We start from the raw sequence: 23,172 nt of genomic DNA, 5'->3' as shown, positions 1-23,172 counted from the left end.
TTTTCAATGTACTTTTTAACCCTGTGTGCCCTAACCTTAACCGAGTAAATACAACCTCACAGAACCATTTGTGTGTCAGGTTTTGCCGATTTGGTACATTTGATTTATTTTTAACCATGTATTGTAATTAGGCCTACTATTATAGGCTATTCCTAATATATTAATATGTTGCAGTAGGCTAATATTTTTATATAAGACCACTGTCTGATAATGGGTGGAAACAGCAGCAGGTTTGACCTCCTGATGAATAATTTAGTCTCTCCGGCAGAGCTTATCAATAACAAATGACAGGTTGAGTAAAGGTTGCGTATTTGAAGCCGAATGTTTCAGGACAGTTGTTACATCGTGGCTTCATTCATTTGATTTAACGTCAACGTTTCTGGCTGCATAAAGATGGCGGATTTACAGAAAGACCAGACATTTATTTTTCTTTCAAAGTAAAATCGCTTGCGTTTAGGTCATGGATGTGCCTATAAGATATAAGACTTCAATTAGAGAGTAGGCTACAAGCTTATTACACTAGCCTACAAGTGATGTCACTTGAGTCAGTGTCGGTTGGTCCCATGGATGTAGCTATGGGTTGGGCCTGCAGACTACGAATTTGAAAATGGTAATAACTGGTGGTGTGCGTAAAGAAGTGAGTTTACCAGACTTCTGTAGCCTACTACTCATCTGTATAGCGGCTCAAAACTACATTAGCCGCTACTAGAACAACACACCATTCCCTCCCATAGCCATAGGCGTAATTTACAAGGGGGACGGGAGTGTTACAACATCTCCAATAATCAAAACTGGCCAGTGCACCCCCCCCCCCACCCAAAAAAAAACTATTATAATTTCCTTTACATATATAAAGACATTTGCACCATAAATTGAAGCAGAAAAGGCAGAAAGTGTTGCAGAGAAAATTCACCAGAATGCAGAAAATGAAGTGTTAAAAATTCTTGTTCAAAAGTGGAGATCCCAATCCCTATCTATCACGTGTATAAATAATGAAATAGGCTATTCTGATTGTTAAGTTGTTTGATTTTTTGTAATTTTTTTCACATAATTTTTTTTTTAAATTGACAAAATTAAAATGCAATTATCTTTTGCATGTTTTGATTTTAGTGAATGGAATCAAAGCAATCTGTTTTTGTTTTGTTTTGTTTTTTTACAGAATCAGTTATTATCATCATTATCGGTCAAGTAAGTTGACCAGGAATTTGACTTGCAGCATACCACAAAGCAACACTGCCAATTGAAATAATGCTTTTGAAAACGTGCATTGGGATTTTATTTTTTCTTTAAATCACCTTTTCTTTTCACCTTTAGAATTGTTGCAAATATTTTGAGCTATTTAAAATAGGCACAGCTCCTTTTTAACGGCTTTTATTCCGGAAAATCGTAGCCGGATGCAGTATTGCACAGCCTTTCTAACTTGACAGTGGTGGTGTTTCTGCGGGTGCTGGTGCGGTGGATAGCAGCCGGATAGAAATCTATAAAGGTGGGATTTCTGTCTTTATTACTCTATTGCATGGACATACATGTTATATTTAAACGTAGCACTGTATATTGTTAATGAGCGCTTCTGTTTGAATATTAAATAAATAATAGGTAGCCTATGTCAAATTTAGGAACATTTGACATAGGCTGTAAGATGCTTGCTTAGAACAGCTGTTTTCATTGTGAAAGCCATAAAACCGTCGTAGATGCATGAAATGCATATTTATTCGTGTAATCTGTGGGGATGGATGTGAAGGCTGCTACTGGTTTAGTGGATCTCTGGTTTGACTCGGGGCCTGTCCTGCAGAAAAAGGCGTTTCACTCCGTATGACGGTTTAAATCAGGAAAATGGGTCTAAATGTGTCTGACCAACAACAATAGATTACAATTCACAACACTTCAAATCCATTCAAACGAGGCGAGAGTAATCATAGATCAGTTTTGACACGCCTACACAATTTATCATTTTAACGAATATTATCATGAAATAACCTAAGGTCGCCACTGAGTACCATAGACTATTGGTGCGAATATGAGGATGATGGTAGAAATATTATTGGAATTTAATACATGAAACGTTGAGCCATATGCAGGACTGTTGTGTTCCTGTGATAGGGTGAAACATTTATTCCTAAACCAATCGGATCTCGATCAGTGCCTTCAAATGAATTGGCATGAATGTGTGTGCCTCCCATACTGCAACAGCACATTTCAGTACAGAAGGAATGAAATATGTAAGAATAAAAACAGATGAATAGGCCTACATCATTTAAAAATAATATATAATATATAAATGCTCCAATGTCTGAATGTTGATCTTACCTAAGAATAGTCATAGTATGAGTATTGATGAATGCCACAAAAAATGTGTAGGCTACGAGTGCAGACATTTAATGCATTAGGCCCAATGTAGTTTTTATTGCTTGTTATATGACTATATTACACCACATTTGTTTTTTATAGTTTTACCCTAATGAATGCTACATTTATTAACGTTGCCACTAATATAGAAGAACAAGGAGAGAACGTGTGTGTGTCTGTGTGTGTGTGTGTGTGTGTTGTGTGTGTGTGTGTGTGTGTGTGTGTGTATGTCAGAGACAGACAGAGAATGTATTGGCTTTCATCTACCTTTTTAATTACAGTATCGAAAACCGTATAATAGTGTCATTGTTGATTCAGCCTCAGTCAGCAGTTTGGCTGTGTGAAATGAATCATTAGGCTATAATGGGAAAATTTAAAAAGCTATGTATAAACTATAAGATTGGAACTCTTCTGGCAGTGATTTTTTTTTAAATTTTGCCTGCAGTGATTACAAAGTTTCATGTGTTTGAAGAGTCTAAATATGAGACCAACAGTCTGCATGTCATATCTGGTGTGGCAGTGGTGGCCTAAAGGTTAGAGACGCGAGCTTGTGACCGAGAGGTCGTAGGGTCATAAAATCTGTATTCGGAAAGTGAAAGAACAGCGCTTGTCCCTACCTCATTACTACCACTGAGGTGCCCTTGAGCAAGGCCCTTAACCCCAACTGCTCCAATGGAGCTGCTCAGTGGCCAGCAGATCAGACTGTGGTTGTACTGGGCAGCTTCCAGGTGTGAATGTGTAACTGTGTGAATGTGATCAGGGCGTTCCTGCAAAAGAGAGGCTGCCTCTCAGTGAACCTTCCCTGAATAAATAAAGGTTAAAAAAAAAAAAAAAAAAATCCCTACTTCCTCTGCTGACAGTTAAGTTACCGGCAGCAAGAATTGAAGGCAAGAGTGACTCATCTGCTGTTTCTCCTGGGAAAACACACACATCCATGTTGCCTGATGTGACAAACACTCCTACATTTCCAACCCAGGAACCAAGGATATGTTGGTCGATATTTTTTATTACATTTCAGATAAATATCAGTCAGAATTATGAGTCTCATCTGACCACAGCGGCAGAAAAACAGACTCAAAGCTTAGAGTTGTTTCTAAATTAAGACATTTCATACATGAAATAATTGTCTGATGATGGTCTAAAGTCGCTTCAGAGGCTTTTACACAATCATAAGAAAAACAAAAAAAATCTCTGAAAGGCAAACATGGTATTCCTGAAGGGAAAAATCACCAGTTTGCAGTCCAAAACTGTATTTTTAATTCAAATTGTCCTTAAAAAGCTATATAAAAGCATACTTTATTATATTAATAAGTGGATATTAACTAAACAAAGCCTTAATACATTGACAAAGTGCAGGAAGAAGGTTTCAACTTCAACAACAAGCTTAACATTTTTGATTATTATGTTTTTTAAAATTGAAAAAAACAGATAGGTGTAAAAATAGGGAAGACGATTCAAATAAAAAGCTAATATTTAAGAAGTAAGTATAAACCAGTTACAAAGAGATACATGGTTTTAATTCAAAACGTCCTTGGTTCACCTGCAGACTCTAGCACCAAAACATCTCACGCATGCTGGCTGCTCCCCCCATCTCTGCTTTCTGTTTGCTGTGGAGAGAAAAAAAAGAAAGAAGAGAAAGAGATGCTATTTTTAGCTTCCCCTCCTCTCATCTGCATCCCCCAGCTTCCTAGAAAAGGAGGCACGTGATTGGAGGAAAAGGGGGAAAATGCCGTCCCAGGCAACCAGGAGCAGGACAGCAGCTGCATAAAACCCCTGCATCTTCTCTGTTTTAGTACATCATAAGTTATTGTTTCACACACCAATATGATGTGTGAAATATAGGGATGTGGCGATAAATGATAAGTCAGGTGAACTGTTGGTATGTTAAACCTTGAAACCTTGACAAGACATCAGATTTATTATACTGTCAATTATTTTGACCAGTTGGTGTTTCAGCTGTCCAGTTCTAGTGTCCCACTTTTTCTCCCTTATGAGAAAACAGTGTTTTCTTTTAGCATCAATACCACTGAATGCTTGTCATTTATTTAGATGAAGAACAGCACAGGCGACAGTGAGGAAAGATACGCACATCTTAAAAGAGTTTTACCATAACATCCCTGACATATGTGGAAAGATATTTTGAGTTTCAATCTAGTGGTAGATATATGATTCATCATAGTCCCGCTGGTTTCTCTAATTTAGTTCAGATTTCAGTTCCTATAGTTCATGGTCCTGGTTGTGAAAACATAATTTTAATGTTTGTTAGAACATTTTAGATTTGTGAAAACCTTTTTTATCCTCTCAGTCTGTTCACAATTGAAGTTTTTCTTCCTAACGGTGAATTTAGACAAGAGTTTGCAGCCGTGGGAGAAGCATTTTAATCTTTTTTTTTTTTTACGTAAAAGTAGCAAAGTAAAAGTCGTAAATAACAATATAAAAAAAATAAAGTAAATTCCTTTATTCAAAATTTTAGTAAAAAGTATTGGCAACAAAATGTACTTAAAGTAACAAAAGCACTCTTGCTGTATGGCCCCTGTCAGTGTTATATCATATTATTGGATTATTATTTTGATGTATTAATATGTAAGTGGTACTTTAATGTTGTAGCTGGTCAAAGTGGAGCTAACTTTAACTACTTTTAACCAGTAGCATAAAATGGAAATACTCAATATTACTTAATTTAGTAAATGTGCGTTATTACTTTCCACCACCTGCCTATTTGTTCTAATAAAGGGCCGAATGTGATGCATTCACTTACTGTTTCAAATACCTAGATCTCACCTCATTTGTAAAAAGTCCCATCTGGTTGACCTTTGATCTGTGAAATAGGAACACTAACTAATGTCCACCCTCTTTTTTCAAATACGGTGGGTTTTCTTTATTAGGAAGTATTGATGATGCATTTTCAAGGTAGCTTTTAGTATAACTGTTAAAGACTGCAGCCATTAGAACAAGAGGGATGCTTCATGACTAGCAGTGCAAGGATAGACAAGTGTTTCATTTGGAGATTCATCATTTTCAGTTCGTTGAATGCAGATGTTATTTCCACGTGTGAGAATTTTTTTACCTTGCAAGTTTCAGTCAGACCATTTTTTGACATGATGCATTCGAATGCTCCTATAGTGTCAGTTTTATGGGTTTGAATGGTGGAAAGAACCATTAACTTTTCTGTTTGTTGATGTACTTAAGTGCAGTACTTGAGTAAATGCTCTTAAAGAAAAGAGATTATCCCCACTTCAGAAAAATGTGTTAAAAGAGAAACTCCAGTATGACTTTGCTCTCTGAGTGGAGCTGAAAACGCCTCCGTCAGTCGTCTCAGCAGGATCCTCAGTAACTGTCTTTTAGCAGGAAGGTGTTTGGGTGATCTGGGATCAGTCTGCAGGAAGCCAGCCGCTACTGATTAAATGAGCCTGACTAGCTGGCCTCAGCAGCACTTAGCTGTGGATCAATCCAGCTCCTGGAGGACGTCAATCTCCTTTAGGTGACAGGTTTAGAGGAGAGCTTGATGATGTCATTGTCCAGCAAAGAAACTCACAACTCTTAGTCATGATTGAATTAGGATTAAAGGACAAATCCGGCGTAAAATGAACCTAGGGGTTAATAACACGTGTACCGAGTCGACCGTTGTCTGGGATTTGTTTTCGTGCTAATCGAATGTGACCAGTTTTAGTGCAAACCGCTAATTAGCTTATAACGCTAGTCGTCGGGGCACGGGTAAAGTAAAAAGAAATCGCTATTTCTATACCACTAACACGGCGTTCGTCGTTCGACTGGTCTTGACTGTTTTCCCAAGATGGCGCCCGCATGTATACGTGAACGGTACTGTCTTTATAAACTATCTTTTTAATAAACTGTCTGTAAACTTCCAAAGTTCTCAATGCTTCGGTTTACATGTAAGGACCCTCATTATGCTACCGTGGAAGTGTGGTACTATTTTGAGCCTTGTTAGTGATATAGAAATAGCGATTTCTTTTTACTTTACCCGTGCCCCAACGACTAGCGTTATAAGCTAATTAGCGGTTTGTGCTAAAACTGGTCACATTCGATTAGCATGAAAACAAATCCCAGAGAACGGTCGACTCGGTACACGTGTTATTAACCCCTAGGTTCATTTTGCGCCGGATTTGTCCTTTAAAGAAAAACACTCAACACTTGGTGAGAGAGGATGGCACTAAGGTGTAACTACTGACAATGTGCTCTTGAGCAAAGCAGAAAACGTCCAGCTGCTTCACTGGAGATGGATTTATGTGTAGCTGCAAGTTTACTGCATACTGTTTAGTTTTTTTTATAATTTCAGATCTTTGTATGTAAATAGTTTTTACAATCTTTAATGCTTTATATTGTATAAAAACGGCAGCACAGTGGTGCAGGGGTTAGCACTGTCGTAATTTATTTAAATCATAAATCGTAACGAACCCATGTTACGGCAGCTCTCTCAGTTCAGCACACCTGACTGATAACTTTGTTCAAAGGCGGTTTACTATCGAGGCCAAATGAAAGCAGCAGGCTGAAATGCATTTGCATAATGAGAATTTAATTACTTTGAGATTAAGCACATAGGCCTGCAGTCTGTAAGATTCTGTATCAAATTAGTGTTTAGTGAAGGTTAAGCAAACTCTCTTCTCCACAGCTAATCTCTGAGACGCAGAGGAAAGGCTGCAGTAATCTCACCACACCGTCACATACAGACACTCAGCAGCCAAGAAAAGTCTGTGGTAGTGTTTGACAAGATCACATTTTTAACTTCAAGGTATTTAAACCAACACTTTGGTCCAGAGCAAACTCGTAAATCCACATTTTAGATACCCTACATTTTAAGAAAACATTAGGAAAGAGGCAAGGGTTAGATCACGCTGTAGCACCTTGACAGATGCAGCAAATATTCCTGAAGTGGTAAATAATATTCAGAGAGAAATATATTTTGTAGAGAAACATGAGGGAAGAAAAGAGAACGGTTTGAAGTGCAGATGTGGAAATTTCTTGGGAAACAGCAAGCAAAGATAATCAAGAAGTTTAGAAGAAGAGTAGACTAAGACCTTGGCTTGAATGTCTATTTCTAAATTACTTATTTCCTAATGTGCTATACCTGCAACACTGCTGACTCAGCTTAAAGAAACTCAATAAAAAGCAAATGGGCTGAAATTTCTGCTGAGCTGAGTAGACAATTTGGTGCAACAGTAACAGGAGCAGATACATTTTTAATAAGGCAGGCCAAAGACGAAATCTAACACCAAACCCTGACTGTGATCAAGTGTGATCTCTCGTCCAGTAGGTTTGCTTTGGTAGGAGCCAAAGAAACATTTTTAGATTTGTTTTGGTTCACTGTGACAAATAGATGTCTTAGATATTTTAGTTAACGTTAACATTCTCTAATTTTTGGTATATTGTGTTTTTTGTGTGAAATGTTTGCGTGTATGTACAATCTTCCCACTTGACATAATTATTATGTAGCATTTTGCCCGCAAAACTACGCCATACATTGTATTAGTTTTTAGGTTATTAGTGTTGCATTGAAAATGATGTCACGGCAGCTCACGCCTTCCTTAAAGGTCCCATGACATGGTGCTCTTTGAATGATTTTATATAGACCTTAGTGGTCCCCTAATACTGTATCTGAAGTCTCTTTCCTGAAATTCAGCCTTGGTGAAGAATTACAGCCACTAGAGCCAGTCCCACAATGAGCTTTCCTTAGTATGTGCCATTCTGTGTCTGTAGCTATTGAGAAGGAGAGGGGGGCAAGGTGAAGGGTGGGGGTGTGGCCTGGACCAACTGCCACTTTGCTCGTTTGAAAGCCATGATGTCTCTCTCTCATGGTTGGGCCAAATTCTCTGGGTGGGCAAAGCAGAGAAAGGGGAGGTAACCTTGCTCCTTATGACCTCATAAGGAGCAGATTCCAGATCGGCCCATTTGAGCTTTCATTTTCTCAAAGGCAGAGCAGGATACCCAGGGCTCGGCTTACACCTATCGCCATTTCTAGCCACTGGGGGACCATAGGCAGGTGGGGGGAACGCATATTAATGTTAAAAAACCTCATAAAGTGAAATTTTCATGCCATGGGACCTTTAAATGAACGCATGAAACAAACATAAATGCCATATTTCCATCACGTTTTCCACATTTTCTTCTCTCAAGGTTTGACTGTCGCATTTTTTCTACATCATTGCCCCCTCTTCTTCTGCAGTGGTTCAATGGCACCCACTTGGAAAATTAGAACCTCAGCTGTTTATCTCAATGCACTCAACTCCTTACATATGCGTATCTTTAGTAGATGGAAAAACATTCATTTGTATTTTCTTTTGCTGATTTTCAGGGAATTCACTTGGATAGTAACTAAACTAATAATATCCCATTAATGCATCATATATTAGCAGGCTAACATTTGTTTTGTTTAATTAGCTACTCAACAGTTACAGTTTAACTCTTTAACTTTTTACAAGTTACAGCAACAATACTTTATATATAAATTATATATAGAGAGACTTATAGCTAGGCTAAGTTTGAACTTTAGTTAGTTCAACCAGCACCAGATCTCAGCCCTATTGAACACCTATGGGAGCATCGTGTTAGGCAGCAGTCGGCTCCACCACCAACAAAATGATGGAGTATTTTAATGGTGTTCACAGACTTGAATTTGTTCTGGCAGCTCGTTGTGGGACGACACCACACCAAGACACTTTATGTTGTTCTTTTCCTTTTAGTATGTCACCATTTGTATTTCTGTCAACTAAACTGGAGTTTCTGCAATTTAATATTTCCATCAGGTCTTTGATAAATAAGGTAAATCATCTCTTAAGTGAATGGAAATTTATGGTATTAACACATTCTGGGTCTAATACTTTAGGGTAAGCCTCTATAACAAGCCAACCAGGGCATATATTAAAAAAAAGTCCCATTTTTTATCTGGATCTAACAATCCTCTACAGTATATACAAATCAAAGTAAAAACATTTTCAGAAATACTATATAGCAAATGCACACACATGCATTTACATCACATAGACACAATTCTAAATACATGCACATGACTCATTTAGGAAATTATAGAAATCAACTCTAGTTCTTCTCTCTGTTTTTTCCTTTTTAATGTTCAGACAAGTTACACAAATAAATAGCTGTATATGAGCATTAAATCATATGTCTTAAAAATATATCTTTTCCTGCTAAAAGAATAAAAAACTCACGCACAATGCATGGTGATGTGATATTAGTTTGTAGGTGTGTCGTCCTTTGAGCACTGTTGGATCAGTGAATTGTGGGGTAGCAGTATCTCCTGCAGGTCAGTTGATGCAGTGAGGATCTGCGGTTATCAATATACTGTACGTCTCCTTCAACCTCTGTGTTTGTTCTCATTTCCTGTTGTTGGTGTGGATTACCGACTCGCCCTCAGTGGGTCACACTGCAGATCACGTCACTGCAGAGCACATTTTCAGTCATCTAACTAGACTTGATGGGTTGCCAATGAAGTTCAGCGTGATTAAAATGCTGAGTCAAGCTAATTTGAACTTGTTTACATCCACCTGTGATGAACAGTGTAGGAACTGCGGCTTGCTGTACATTTCTGAGATAGAGACAGATTAACATGAATATAAATAGAGGTTACCTAAAAATACAAATGCAACGTGCTGAAAAAAATTAGTTATTAGTTATTAGTTAAAATTAAATTAGTTATGTTGAAACACATCATCTGCACATCATCTCAAGCAATTTTGGACTTAATTCTACAGTATATGGCATGCATCACACCAGGTTTTTTTCTAATGACACTGAGGTACACATACAGTACAGTATGCAACTTTAGAATAAAAAAATTCTTTTCATTTCTCTTCTCACAGCCACTCTCCTCCAGTAACTTGGCAGTCTATGGGTTGTTGTATATAAAAAAATATATTGATTAGTTTGCAGACAGAAAAGCTTAGCTGTTTTTTTTTTTTTTTACTGATGAATTACGACATTTATTTATTATATTCAAGCACAAACACATCTGGCAACTTCCCTTTAGTTCAAACTGTCCCAAGAACTGTGTAGGTTTCGAATGAGCAAACGTATTCAGAAATTCTGTAAGTTTTGGGTTTAATATACTGTAAATGATATGTTAAAACTAAGCAAAATATTTAAAGTCCTAATATTATTTAACTTGATTATTAATTTTTATGATATGATTTTGGGCCCATGCTCAATTTGACAAGTACTTATTTCAAATGTCGTCTTTTGTTTTCTGGATTAAAACTTGTTATATTTATTGTAAATCCAGCAGTGTTTTGAAGTATACGCAGGAGCTCAAGGCTGCAGATTTGTGACGAGTTATTGACGTCACAGGCGGAGCACAACTTATCATCAACCAAATACAAATCGACAACCGTGATGCTGCACTTTCAGATGTTCTCTGCCTCTTTCATAATCAACGTCAATGTGTTGAGGAAGGGTCGGTGCTTTTTCATTATTTAACGAGTATCTCTGTGTTCCTTCTTGTAAACCGATAGGCCGGCGCTCTGAGGAGGGTGCAGTTGTTTTGTTTCTGCTTTATTCCCTGAGAGTTCTCGTGTTCCACTGTAGCTGAGTGGAGATAACAGTCTAAATATAGAGCAGGTTGCAGCGACTCTGAGGCCTGTGGGCTCAAGTCAATGTGCTCTCAAGAGTCAAAAAGGTTTCCAGAATCCTTTTTGTTCCAGATCGGCCCATCTGAGCTTTCATTTTCTCAAAGGCAGAGCAGGATACCCAGGGCTCGATTTACACCTATCACCATTTCTAGCATATGTTCATGCCAAATAAGCTATGCTTCTTGTCAGATGGTTGAATACCGGTAGTCTCAGTCGACCGTGTCCGACCATTACTGTTACTTTCTGAAATGTGATTGGCCAGCTGTGTGGAAGTGAGAAAGAAGTCAGGAACTTTTCTCACTTGCTGTTTTTTTCTCTCTCTTATAGAAGCATGTTTTACGCCTTGAGCCAGTTCAAGGTTTGAGACGCTAATGTGTCTGCATCACATCTAGACAGTTAAAGGTCCATTTTGTCAATCTGAGTGTTATTCTCTTTTTTGTGTGTGGTCATACTCACTGCAGCTGTTGTAGAGATTTTAGGAACTTTAAAATCTCAAACATTAAGTATTTGAGTCCACTGAGACACAGAAAGTAGTTCCTAGGAAATTGTATGTAGCTGTTGTATGACAACTGCATTGAACAGCAGATACACGTCTTGGCTAGCCTAGCTCTCCAGCTGACCTAAATACCTGTTATCGTAGATTGTGAGTGTGTAGGCTACAAAATCTAAAGTTACCACTGTCATATAATCACTTCTTATGGTGTCACTGTTGGTGTAGATGTCAAGCTACTTCTTTCCTAGACTGTAACTTCAGCTGTAAATGAAACTCCTGCCACGAGGGAGTCATTAACGTTTGTCAGACGTGAAAATAATCCTCTTGTGACGGTAATTGATGTGTCCTGCCCCGTCTCCCACCAGTGATGAATACACTGAGGGTGGTATTGTCCGCGAACTTCTGCTTGATGGACTGGTGAATGGAGGTGCAGCTGTTGGTGTGCAGGGAACACCAAGAGCTGCACCTCCAGTCACCAGTATATCATATCAAACTCCAAACTGACTTGTGCACTGAATTATTCCTCACACATCCCCAGCTGATTGTGACTGATTGAGCCATTTGCCTCCAACCTTTTTGCCAAATTGAGAAAACTTTTCTGTTTTTCCCTGACATCGCAGTGTGTTGCTTTGATTAATTACCATGAAGCAAATGTGCAATGTCTAAGCCTGAGTAGTTAATCACCATCATCTGTTACGCAGAGTCTCAGAGATGCTGACAGAATCTCGTCTTTTGTCTAAACACTCATTAAATGTATGACATTTTTCTCTATATGAAAAATCCCCTCTGCTGTTCTTTTAAGGGTTTCTTGGGTTTAATTGTATTAAAGCCCTAGAGATCTGTCCATGCCTACATCAGAAAGTGCAGATGTGCCTGGATGAAGGAGCACTCTGCTGCATATGTCTGGCCCCAGTTTGTGGGTCCATTTTCCATCACCAAGCAAGTCAAACTATCCATCACATATCTGCATCTAATTCAGCAAGCGTCTCCTATCATCTTGCCTATCATTTTCTCAACTAATAGATTAATCATTTTGTCTATATCATTTTATGGAAAATCTTCGTTTCCCACAATTTCCCACAGCACCCTGTATTCAATATGTATTCGACCAACAGTCCAGAACCCAGATACAGTATATTCAGTTTACTATCATTTATGGCACAGAGAAGAGCAGATGTTTTGGAGAAGCCCAAGACAAATTTCTTCTAAGGTGGACAATAAAGTCTAATCTAACTCCAATCTAAATGAAGCAGCAAATCTGCTGAAAGCTGAAATCTTTTGTAATTTTTGCTTGAAAAATAATTACAAAACGATTAATTAATGATCAAACTTGTTGATTAATCAAGGCTAATCAACTAAATTTTTTGGGAGGAAAATGACACTGTGCATGCAGACTTGTCATGGGAGGCCTTGATCATCACTTAAATGCACATACTGTAGCCATTCTGGTTAGTTAACGTAGTAGTAGTTAAGTTAAATTATGTAGCACAATTTTGTAGAAATGCATTTCATTTGTGTTTTATATAAGTGATTTACATGGAGATTAAACATTACAATAATCATGTATAAGCAAATGTTTTTTGTATTTTTGTTGGCAAGGTGCACATTACGCACAGCTAAAACATTGTTATGCTCACCTTAAACAGGATTAAACACATTGAACGGCATTATACACAACTTTGACTGCACTAAATTCAACCCACTAAATGGGATGAATTACATGAAAGTCCCTTTTTTTGCTTTCTTGGCAGCAAACTCAGCAGTAAGATCTGTGTAATTCATCTTGGATGCAACATCCTGTTCATGTTAATTTTTTAGTCTGTTATACCTGGGACCTCTACCTAGGAAGGAATAATACTTTTTTTTTTTAACTGGATGGAAATTAGCTTCGAACTATGTTGGGTTAAAAGAAAAAACCTGCATTGTGAGGCCCATAAGTGGCATGAGTCCCTGTGCAGCTACAATTAGAGGTCACGGCGGCCATTTGATTAAAGTTTTGTGTGTCACCTTTGTCTCTGTCCACAGATGGCCTCAGCAACAGCGACATATGGGCAGAAGGAGTCTTCGGACCAAAACTTTGACTATATGTTCAAGATCCTCATCATTGGCAACAGCAGTGTGGGCAAAACCTCCTTTTTGTTCCGCTACGCCGACGACTCCTTCACACCAGCCTTTGTCAGTACAGTGGGCATCGACTTCAAGGTGAAGACCATCTACAGGAATGACAAGAGGATCAAATTACAGATCTGGGTAAGATATCTGGACATGTGTTGAGTTTCCTGGAGGGAAGTAAATCAAACTAAGATCCATAATTTCTTGTATGTATCCGGTGAATTGAAGGTGAATGAGTGAGTGCCATTAATTGTTTTTTTTCACTGTCACAAGCTTGTTGGCCAAACTTTCTTCACTTACCAAACCCGCTTATCAAACCATCACCTGCAGCTGGTCAACAGTGTCCCATGACTAGCTGCATTTTTACATATGACCATTGAGCCACGTTTCCAACATTTTTCCTGTGCTTCCAACATGTTCCAGGTGCATTTGTCTGCATTTCTAATATGAATCAGTTTGAGAATAGATTTGCTGAAGTTGTTTTCTGCAGTGTTATAGCTGCACAGTCAGAGCCTATACAGACACAAAGTGACTTATTTAGTCCTCAGGCATCAGTATGCTTCAACTGAAGTGCATGTTGGATGGTTGAATGTCTGAAACTCCCTCTACCTCACACATTTACACAACTGTCTCTTTTCATGTGAACAACCAAGTGCAACACTATGAATGACTTCCAGGAAGGATTGTATGGCATTATAGAGCAGCTATAAAAACATTTGCATTTGGTAGTCGGACGACGTGTTGTACAAATTAGTCTGATTCGAGACTGATTCCACATCTGAAGGTTGTTTCAAAAAAGCAGGATTGGAAGGTGAGCTCATCTATTGTGAGAAAGATCTATTGTGATGTTCCTTTTTTCTCCTAACCTAAATGTTACGTTTTTTAATGATGTCTAATAATACAGCAAATAACATTTCATAAGATATTTCATAACATGTTCAACAGAGCAGCAGGATCTGTGAAACACTGCCCTGTAGTGCAGTTTTTATCATGCAAACTATCCTCAGATCGCAGTAAACACACAAATCTGTACGCCGCCCGTACTCTGCAGCCTGCTCATCCAGCTGACCCTTGGAGGACTAGAATACAATAGAATACAATAGAAGTAATGACACAGTTTGTAACATTGATGTGCCTTCAGGAAAAAACAGGGCAGTGTTTTTTGCATCAGAAATGTGTTGTCTCTTAAGGGTTAAGCAGTAAACGCAATCAAAGAGCGGCGTAAAGACAGGTTCTCTGAGGAACTGGTGTACATCATAACATAATTTATGACAGAGCTGTGATGGTGAGCAGAGCAGTGTGTGTGTGTGTGTGTGTGTGTGTTTGTGTGTGTGTGTGTGTGTGTGTGTGTGTGTGTGTGTTATGTGTGTAGAGCTGTCTCTGTTGTCAGCCTTTGCCAGGTCTTGCCTCTGGTAAGGGAGACAGAATCGGCCAATCAGAGCACGAGAAATAGATGACTGGGTGCTGCTCTCCCCTCCCCCACTACAACACACATCTCACCCTAGTAGATATCCCCTCCCTTTCCTACACACACACACACACACACACACACACACACACACACACACACACACACACACACACACACACACACACACATATTACCCCCACATCTCTCAGCAATTATCTCAGCTGAGAATCAATTCAAGTAAATATTTAAACGGTTTGAGTCATGAGCTCAGATGTCTACCTACAGTATATATAGATACACTGTATACTTAGGTTGTCTTGTTTTAGACAACGTGGGTCCACGTAGTGGCCGATTTACCATGTTTTCCTTGTAGTCTGCAATGTATCTTTGTTTTGACTCGTGTTCTATTAAATAAAATTAATTTACCCACGAGTCCAGGAGGCAGGGACAACAGGGAAAACATTGAATTTGGGTTTATCTGAAGAGTTAAGATCACACAACATCACGGCAGGTGATCCTTATCCAAAGTCTCAGCCCGATTAGTCATTATTGACTTAATGTTCGCTCATCTAAAATTTTCACAGCTTTATCTTTGTATCAGGGCTCGTGGTGAACTCAGAGTACTCCAACGTGTTCATTATGTAACACCACTCAGTGCTACCTACACTGACATTTTAGGTATAGAGCTTGATGCTCTCATCCTGAGCAGCCGGCAGCACATAGAGTGGATGAGCAGCACATAAACTGCGGAACATAATAACCAACAGTATGGAAATGTCAGAGCTGCAGCTCTCTAACAATACATATATACAAATCTTGTGCCTTGAGAATGATTGTGTGTGATTACACATCAATGAGTACAAGAAAAGAAAAGCTAAAAAGTGTATCTGTGTACAGTATGTTATTTTTGTGTGTTCTTGTGTGCACACTTCTAAGGACTGGATGGTTTGTCGGAGACTGCACGCTGCAGTCCATGTTACTGTATGTGTGCATTGTTTAGATGCTTCAACGTAACTAATCTAATTCCCTAGAGAGATATTTTTGATAACAGTACGTAGAACCTAGGTATTCGCTGTATATGTGGTGTGATGTGCCTATGATAGTAATTGTAAATTAATTCAATTAATCATTTATAACACACTATAATGTAGTTGTAAGCAGTGTGTAAATAATATAATAGCTGCCTCCTTCCAGTAGAGCCAGTGATTGGTTTCTTTTTTTGCTCTGTTTATCTCCACACTGACAGCAGAGTGATGCCGTTGGACCAGAAGCTGCTCGGTTGGGTATCAGAAACACACCAGGCTTTAATTCCCTGAGCATTCATTAGGAATTAGGACTGACATTTAATCTCACCTGGGTTGTGGCCAAGCAGAGAGAGAAAGAGAGAGAGCAAGGGAAGAGGAGACAGGATCTCTGTTTGGCAAAGCTCGCAAGCAAAAATAAAGACAATAGGAGGAGATGATGAAGATTATAAAAACCACAAAAGGCCTTTTAATACGCTGGCTGTACTGGTGCACATGGAAACAATGTGTCAGTCTGACATGTTAAATGTTTAGGCTTTCTTTAGGCTCAAGTAATTGTGAAACCACATCAGAGAACCCAAGTCGTTCGTGTGGGGGCATCTGCAGGTCTTAAACATTTGAATCATTCTAAAATAAGTAACTGAATCCACTCTCGAATCTGCAAAATACCTGCTCTGATAAAAACACTTTAACATCACGCTATTTTGTTTGTCATTTCCTGTTGTCATGGGATTCTTTTGTTTTGTTTTTGTGTCAGGATGATACATCTTTAATGCAGGATACAAGATCGGTGTACATGACTCTACCTACTAAGGAGTAGTGAGCCGTAAACCAATCAAGGATTGTGTCTTTAAAAACAAGATCGCGTAGTATGAAAAAGGATTAGACAACTCCTGAATTTGACTTGAATTTCTGCACCCTGCAAATTCTACATGATTTATCATTTTACCAGCCAAATTCATTAAGTTAAACAATGAGTAAATGGTGTCACCTGTTGTGGCTGTGGTTATACCCTCAGTGAGGAATATGATTTTTGTAAGTTTTTAGTTTTTTCTTGGTGCTCGTTTTGTCTTTTTGTTGTCTTTAAATTTAGAAACAAAACCTGAGGTTTTGACTAATAGAATAAGTTGTAATATTGTTAGTGTTGGCAGAGTGTTTGCAGGCCTTGTGCCAAAATCTCTGTCATGTGAGAAATAAGGAAAAGGTACCAAATAGACAGTTTGAAGACATAAAGGTTTATCCTCAACCGAATCTGTCAGAAGTCACTGTGAAATAGATTCTGTGACATTTTAAGAAATAGTCAACTAACTGCAGCTGTTTTTGTTGTTTTTATCCAGGATACAGCGGGTCAGGAGCGTTACCGCACCATCACCACTGCCTACTACCGAGGAGCCATGGGCTTCATCCTCATGTATGACATCACTAACGAGGAGTCCTTTAACGCCGTCCAGGACTGGTACGTGATGAGAGTGTAAACTGACACCATGGAGCTTTACCTGTGAGAGGGAGCGCTGTGTGGAGGATGGATCAAGTGGTAGATAACCAGTCTGGAAATAGATGTAGCCTACTGTAAAGTTACTGATGATGGATGCACACAGCATTCGGTTCAAGTTTCTGTATGTATTAGTTTTGTCTCCTGCCTGGGTTTTGGCTCTGTGTGTTATTTCATTTGTCCTTATAGAAAAAGTCCAGAGTTTATAAAGTTGAACCTTGATTACATTTAGACATATACTCTACTACACTAGGTCAACATCTAGCGTTTATTTTCACTGCTATCTCATTGTTTTCATCATACTGGACACAGCTCTTCCTTTCCATCTACATCCATCTCCATCTACTTCAAGTTTAAGAGGAAAGTGAAACTGCATTTTCACCAATGAGATCTGGTGCTATGGCTGAGCAGGAACACGCAGGAGGAGAGGATGAAGGTGTTACAGATGGGGTTCTTTGTGCAATATTTTAACAAAAACTCTTTTTTTGAGACCATATCTGGTAATTGTGACAAAATAGTCAGGCAGTGAGGTCAAATTATCTTGCTGTCCAATTCTGATTTTAGATGTGAAATAATAGTCACATCTAGGTTTCATTTATCAGGATGGGATTTCGTAACTGTGCTCAATCACTTGGTTTAAAGCTTTTTTACTGGATACACTGATTTAGAAAACGTGTGAGAGGAATAATTAAGACTTCAGGCTACATTCAGCCTGCAGTGTGATCACAGTCTTTCAGAGTTTCCTCTCTGACTGCTGGGTGTGTTGGCTTCCAGGTCGACTCAGATTAAAACGTACTCGTGGGACAACGCCCAGGTGCTGCTGGTAGGGAACAAGTGTGACATGGAGGACGAGCGAGTGGTGGGCGGAGATAGAGGCCGACAGCTGTCTGATCACCTCGGTGAGTTCATGGTGTACACGCACGCACGCACACACACACACACACACACACACACACACACACACACACACACACACACACACACACACAAATACACACTTTGTACGACTCTTTGTTACTGTATGTACACTGACCTGAAGTGAATAGATGGACAGGCAGAAGGTTGGTATGGTATTTGTTAGGGGTGGTACGGTTCACAAAACCCACGGTTCGGTTCGTATCACGGTTTTAGGGTCACAGTTTTCGGTTCTGTACGGTTCTTGTTATTTTTTCTTTTAATCTTCAACACTCCAGAATATACTTCAGCATATGATATATATAGCTAAAATTAGCATATTGAATGCATGTTGCATAAAACATGCACACAGTGGCAGTTCTATATATTGTTTTATTTCATCATCATTTGAAATCCAAAATGTTCCCACACACCAGACTATAAACGACGCTGGCGCATCCTACAGCTCTGGGCAGCCTCTCTCCCACCTGACATTTCTGCACGTGACGTGACCTGCAGCGGCACCCCACTCCACTTGAGGAGCGGTCGGCTCGGTGTCTCTCAAAAGCTGACGAAAATCTTTTAAACTGACCTTTGTCGATCTGAAATGAAGACAGATTCAGCAACTGCATGGCCTATTTCTCGCTTAAAATGTTTTCAGAAACACGTTTCGGTGAACTATTTTAGTACAATATGAGATCGTACTCTGAACGAGCCGCCATGACAGTCTGTTTTGAAATTAGGGACCAGCCAGACCCATGTGACGCTATCGTCCAATCAGCTGCCATGGGTTGCGTTTGTCACGCCCATCCCGCTCGTCATTTCCAGTTAGTGTTTTAACATAAGTGTATAAAGTGGGCACTACGGCAGTAAGAGGTTAGTGCAGCTTAACAGTGTACTGACGAACCGTGCGGTACACACATGCTCCGAACCGAGACTAGCGAACCGAGCGGTTCGGGTGTTTTTTCATGAACCGTACCATCCCTAGTATGTGTTAAACTATGCAGATGCACAGATGACCACGTCCACATTAGTCTATATCCACGACATTCCACTTCCCGCATTACTCTGTTGCCGCTGGAAACTCTTTTCGGCCGGATGTCCGTTACCTTCCGCTTTCTTTGTGTTGGAGTTTTAAACTCCGGTCAATTTATTCTGGCAAAGCTAGAATACATCCCCATTAAACCTCTCTGACCGTCTTTCACACCCTGTTTCCTCTCCAGGTTTTGAGTTCTTCGAGGCCAGCGCCAAGGACAACATCAATGTGAAGCAGACCTTTGAGCGCCTGGTCGACGTCATCTGTGAAAAGATGTCCGAGAGCCTGGACGCCGGAGATCCCGCCGTCACAGGGGCCAAACAGGGACCCCAGCTGACAGAGCAGCCTGCTCCTCCTCACCAGGACTGTGCATGTTAAAGCTGACTACTTCCCCTAAACCTTTTTCCTCTCCCTTTCCTCCTTGTCCTCCTTCAGCTGGACCCTTGAACCTCGGGTCAAATACTCCCAACACCCTTTTCACTCACTTTCCTGCTTCTTTCTGTAACCTAGTAAGGATCATTGGCTGAGGGGCTCAAGAACCAGGTTAAAAAGTGTCTGATATGCTCTGAGATGCTAGTAGGCCAGTGCTAGAGGCATGGTTGCTCCTCATAAAATAGCTAAAAGGTGATTTTTTTTATCAGTGCGGGTGTTTATCTGATACCAAAGCAAGTTTAATCAAAATACAGTGTTTCAGACTCTTTGCAAACCAGGTTCTTGAAGGTTCCCGACCCATCTTTCATAGTCTTGCTGTTCCTCATTGTGGTTTTACAAGAAGGATTTGACGGCATCCGTCCTCAGAGTGCCATTTAAATCCTTCCAATGTTTACGGTACATTGTTTCATGTCTTGAAAAGATTTCAGCCTTGGATGAGGTGACGGAGAAAGCCGTGGTGGAGTTGATGATGATGCAGCTGAAATCTGCTCCATACTGATGTGTTCATTTCTTTTATGATTCTGAATGCACACAGAATCAAACATACATGTACCGGTATCTGTGCTTCATTTGTTGGCTCACCTGGTATCTACACATGGATATTGCAGGTATAAACAAGTGTTTTGTTTTCATTATTCATCTGAGCCTTTTCATTTGGCCTTTTTTATGTTTTTGTATTCTGGAGCCCCATTTATTCTTTCAACACTGGGTGAGGAAAATATGAACAAGATAGAGCTACGTAAAAAATAGCAAAAAATTTAGAGACACGTTTTATTTAATTATTTAATTTCTTTTAATGTACATATAAATGTTGTGCAATATATATATATATAATATCTACAGGTATGCATTTCTTGAAATGAATTTAAAAAGGTATAAAGTTCTATGAGGATAGTATCAAATATAAGAGGTCTATGTTGTTGGGTTTGTTTGGATGATGTGTGGAATTGTTTGCACCCTCGGCAGCTCCTCCGTGAGTCGTTTCATTTCCCTGTCGGTTTTGTCTCATGCTGCCTTCCAGGGACGTCAGAAATTCAAACTTCCTGCTTAGAAAAATACAGTGGAATGACCCTTTGATTCTGAATTACCAATCAGAAAATTACTAATATGTTGGTCATTCTCCAAACCACATTTCCAGCACTGCTACTAATAAAGGGAAGCATTTTAAAATGTCTCTTATATAAGAAGAAGGCGCTTGCTGGAGAAACTTTTTGCTGCATCATAAATCCTTTAAGCCAGACAGCAACTGCAGTACAGCTGACATCAAGTAATAAATAAAATAAAGATGTGAGCTTTCAGAAGGCTCAAAACTTTATTTTATTTTACTCCTGATGAGCAATAACATTGATGCTTTTTGTCCCAACAGCCTCAACATGTTATTGTTCCTGCTGTCACTAACAGAAAATATAAAGATGTAAGAATATCTGCAATAGCATTTTGTGTAACACAGTTGAGCAGTTGTGCTTGCTAACAATGCTACGCGTTGATATTCCAGTATTTTATATCAGGCAGAGACAATCCTGCTGGGGATACAAAGCATTGAGGATGGAATTATGTGATTATTACAGCAGACCATTTATGACTCAGACTCAAATTCAGCAAACTTAGTTTTCATCTTCCTGATAGCTGTTTGGATAGTCACAGCTACTTTATCAAATTCCCTGTAACAATAATCATTCAAACATTTCATCGTTCTCTAAAATATGATGGAATGGGTTTGGAGGATGCAAACAGTGTTGTTTTGTTAGATATTTGTATGGTATTTTGCCTTTATCTAATAGTTTGACCCATAGAGGGAGTGAACGGAAACATCAGGAGAGAATAGGATGACATGTGTGACATACAGCCAACACTGTGACATAAGCATCTTCTTCTGAATCAGTATTACAGTCTATTTTGTGTCTTCAGGAGAAGTACATACAGCACTGTTTAACAAGCATCAAACAGCTGGAGGCTGATATGTTCACAGACCAGGTAGCTGCTGAGTTTCTACCACTAGTTTTGAATCAATGCAGGAATTACATATTTTGTTCTGACGTTTTCTTGGCTCCAACCACTCCACATTTCTGCTAACAGCTGTTTTTACAGTATGTCCATTACAGGGTGTGCATTACTACACCAAACACTCAGAACATGTTTGTACCCTTGTTTTAATACAGTTTCCACAGTTAAAACTGGTTTGCCGGGTATTCACTCTTTTCACTTCACCAAAGATTGCTGTAGAAGCAGCTCACTGTTTTTGCTGTAGGATGCCATAATGAGCAGTGTGACCAAATTACAAACTGTAATAAAACAAATGCTGCTTGGAGTACTGAAGGGAATTTTGGTAATTTAGAAATCATATGCCAGGCTTGCTGGTGGGCAATGCATACCTTTTGAATGCTGTTGTTTCCAGTAAAAACAGAGATGAAAAGGATGGATTGAGAGGGCAAAGCACTACACAAATCATTGTGGTGGTCAACTTCATCAACTTCATAAAGAAAGTGATTTTGACTATGTGATTGAAGCAAATATAATTCAGAAAAGCATTTATTTTGAGAGTAATTGTTGTGTTAATTAACTGTCAGCATACCAACCTGAAATCACAGATGTGCCACTGACTTTCAAAGTTTGAGAAAATGAGGCCCCAGTCAAAGTGCCCCACCAAAGTATTGATTATTATAAGGGAGTGATGATTACGACAAACCTGGGAGACAATTTTGATCCTGCATACATTTAACTTCTTACTGGTTGTGACTGTTTCTTTTCCGGTAAAATCCAAACTTTTCAACTGTTCTCCTTTCTAATGCGTCTTCCTCTCTATATAAACCAGATCTGTAAATACGGTTCTTTGAGTCATATGTGTGGATTGTGTTGTATCGACTAATGCTTGCAACAAAGAAAAAAAGACAGTAAAAACCTAAAAAACAAACAAAAAAAACAGCCATGTTGTACTGTATCTGCATTCATTACTAGGCTTGCTTGTGAATGAATGTGTTACTCTGTTACATAAGCAATACACATTACAGTATCTACACAAAAAAATGCCATCAAGCTTGGTAGAAGTTGCCGACTTTAGATCTTCTACTAGCACGAAGAAACATACTTTAAATGGTCTTGTACTGCCTCTTCACATCCTCCTCAGTTTGGGCCATGAAGGTGAGAGAATATGCTGTGGATGTTTTTATCTGTACTTTGTGGTAAAACAATAAAAAAGTTACTAACAATTAGTTGATTCTTGTTTTTGAAGATTTACAATATTTTGTACCTTTTGTTGGTGAGATGGATACTCTTACCTGCTACTTCTAATGAACTTAAGATCACAAAATGAACTGATATCAGATATGCATACTAACTG

The 23,172-nt window shown here is 39.1% G+C and overlaps 1 protein-coding gene across 1 annotated transcript; it reads left to right on the top strand.

The window, feature by feature from the left end:
* Positions 1–1,390: 1,390 nt before the first annotated feature.
* Positions 1,391–23,044, top strand: rab3ab (RAB3A, member RAS oncogene family, b). Its single transcript, XM_039812058.1, has 5 exons — positions 1,391–1,486; positions 13,462–13,686; positions 17,319–17,437; positions 18,248–18,372; positions 19,591–23,044. Exons 2-5 carry the CDS (start codon positions 13,462–13,464, stop codon positions 19,779–19,781), a joined length of 660 nt encoding a protein of 219 aa, XP_039667992.1. The 5' UTR covers positions 1,391–1,486; the 3' UTR covers positions 19,782–23,044.
* Positions 23,045–23,172: the final 128 nt, after the last annotated feature.

This window comes from Perca fluviatilis, chromosome 9, assembly GCF_010015445.1.
Source record: "Perca fluviatilis chromosome 9, GENO_Pfluv_1.0, whole genome shotgun sequence".
Classification (NCBI taxonomy): Eukaryota; Metazoa; Chordata; class Actinopteri; order Perciformes; family Percidae; genus Perca; species Perca fluviatilis.
The sequence above is the reverse complement of the archived record's forward strand: the minus strand, read 5'-3'. Positions and strand labels throughout refer to the sequence as shown.

What these genes read in the sequence shown, in the direction of transcription:
- rab3ab (XM_039812058.1), top strand. Translation starts at nt 13,462, where the DNA reads ATGGCCTCAGCAACAGCGACATATGGGCAGAAGGAGTCTTCGGACCAA. An exon ending in TTTAACGCCGTCCAGGACTG is followed by an intron (nt 17,438 to 18,247) that starts GTACGTGATGAG and finishes GTTGGCTTCCAG; the next exon opens with GTCGACTCAGATTAAAACGT. An exon ending in ACAGCTGTCTGATCACCTCG is followed by an intron (nt 18,373 to 19,590) that starts GTGAGTTCATGG and finishes TTTCCTCTCCAG; the next exon opens with GTTTTGAGTTCTTCGAGGCC.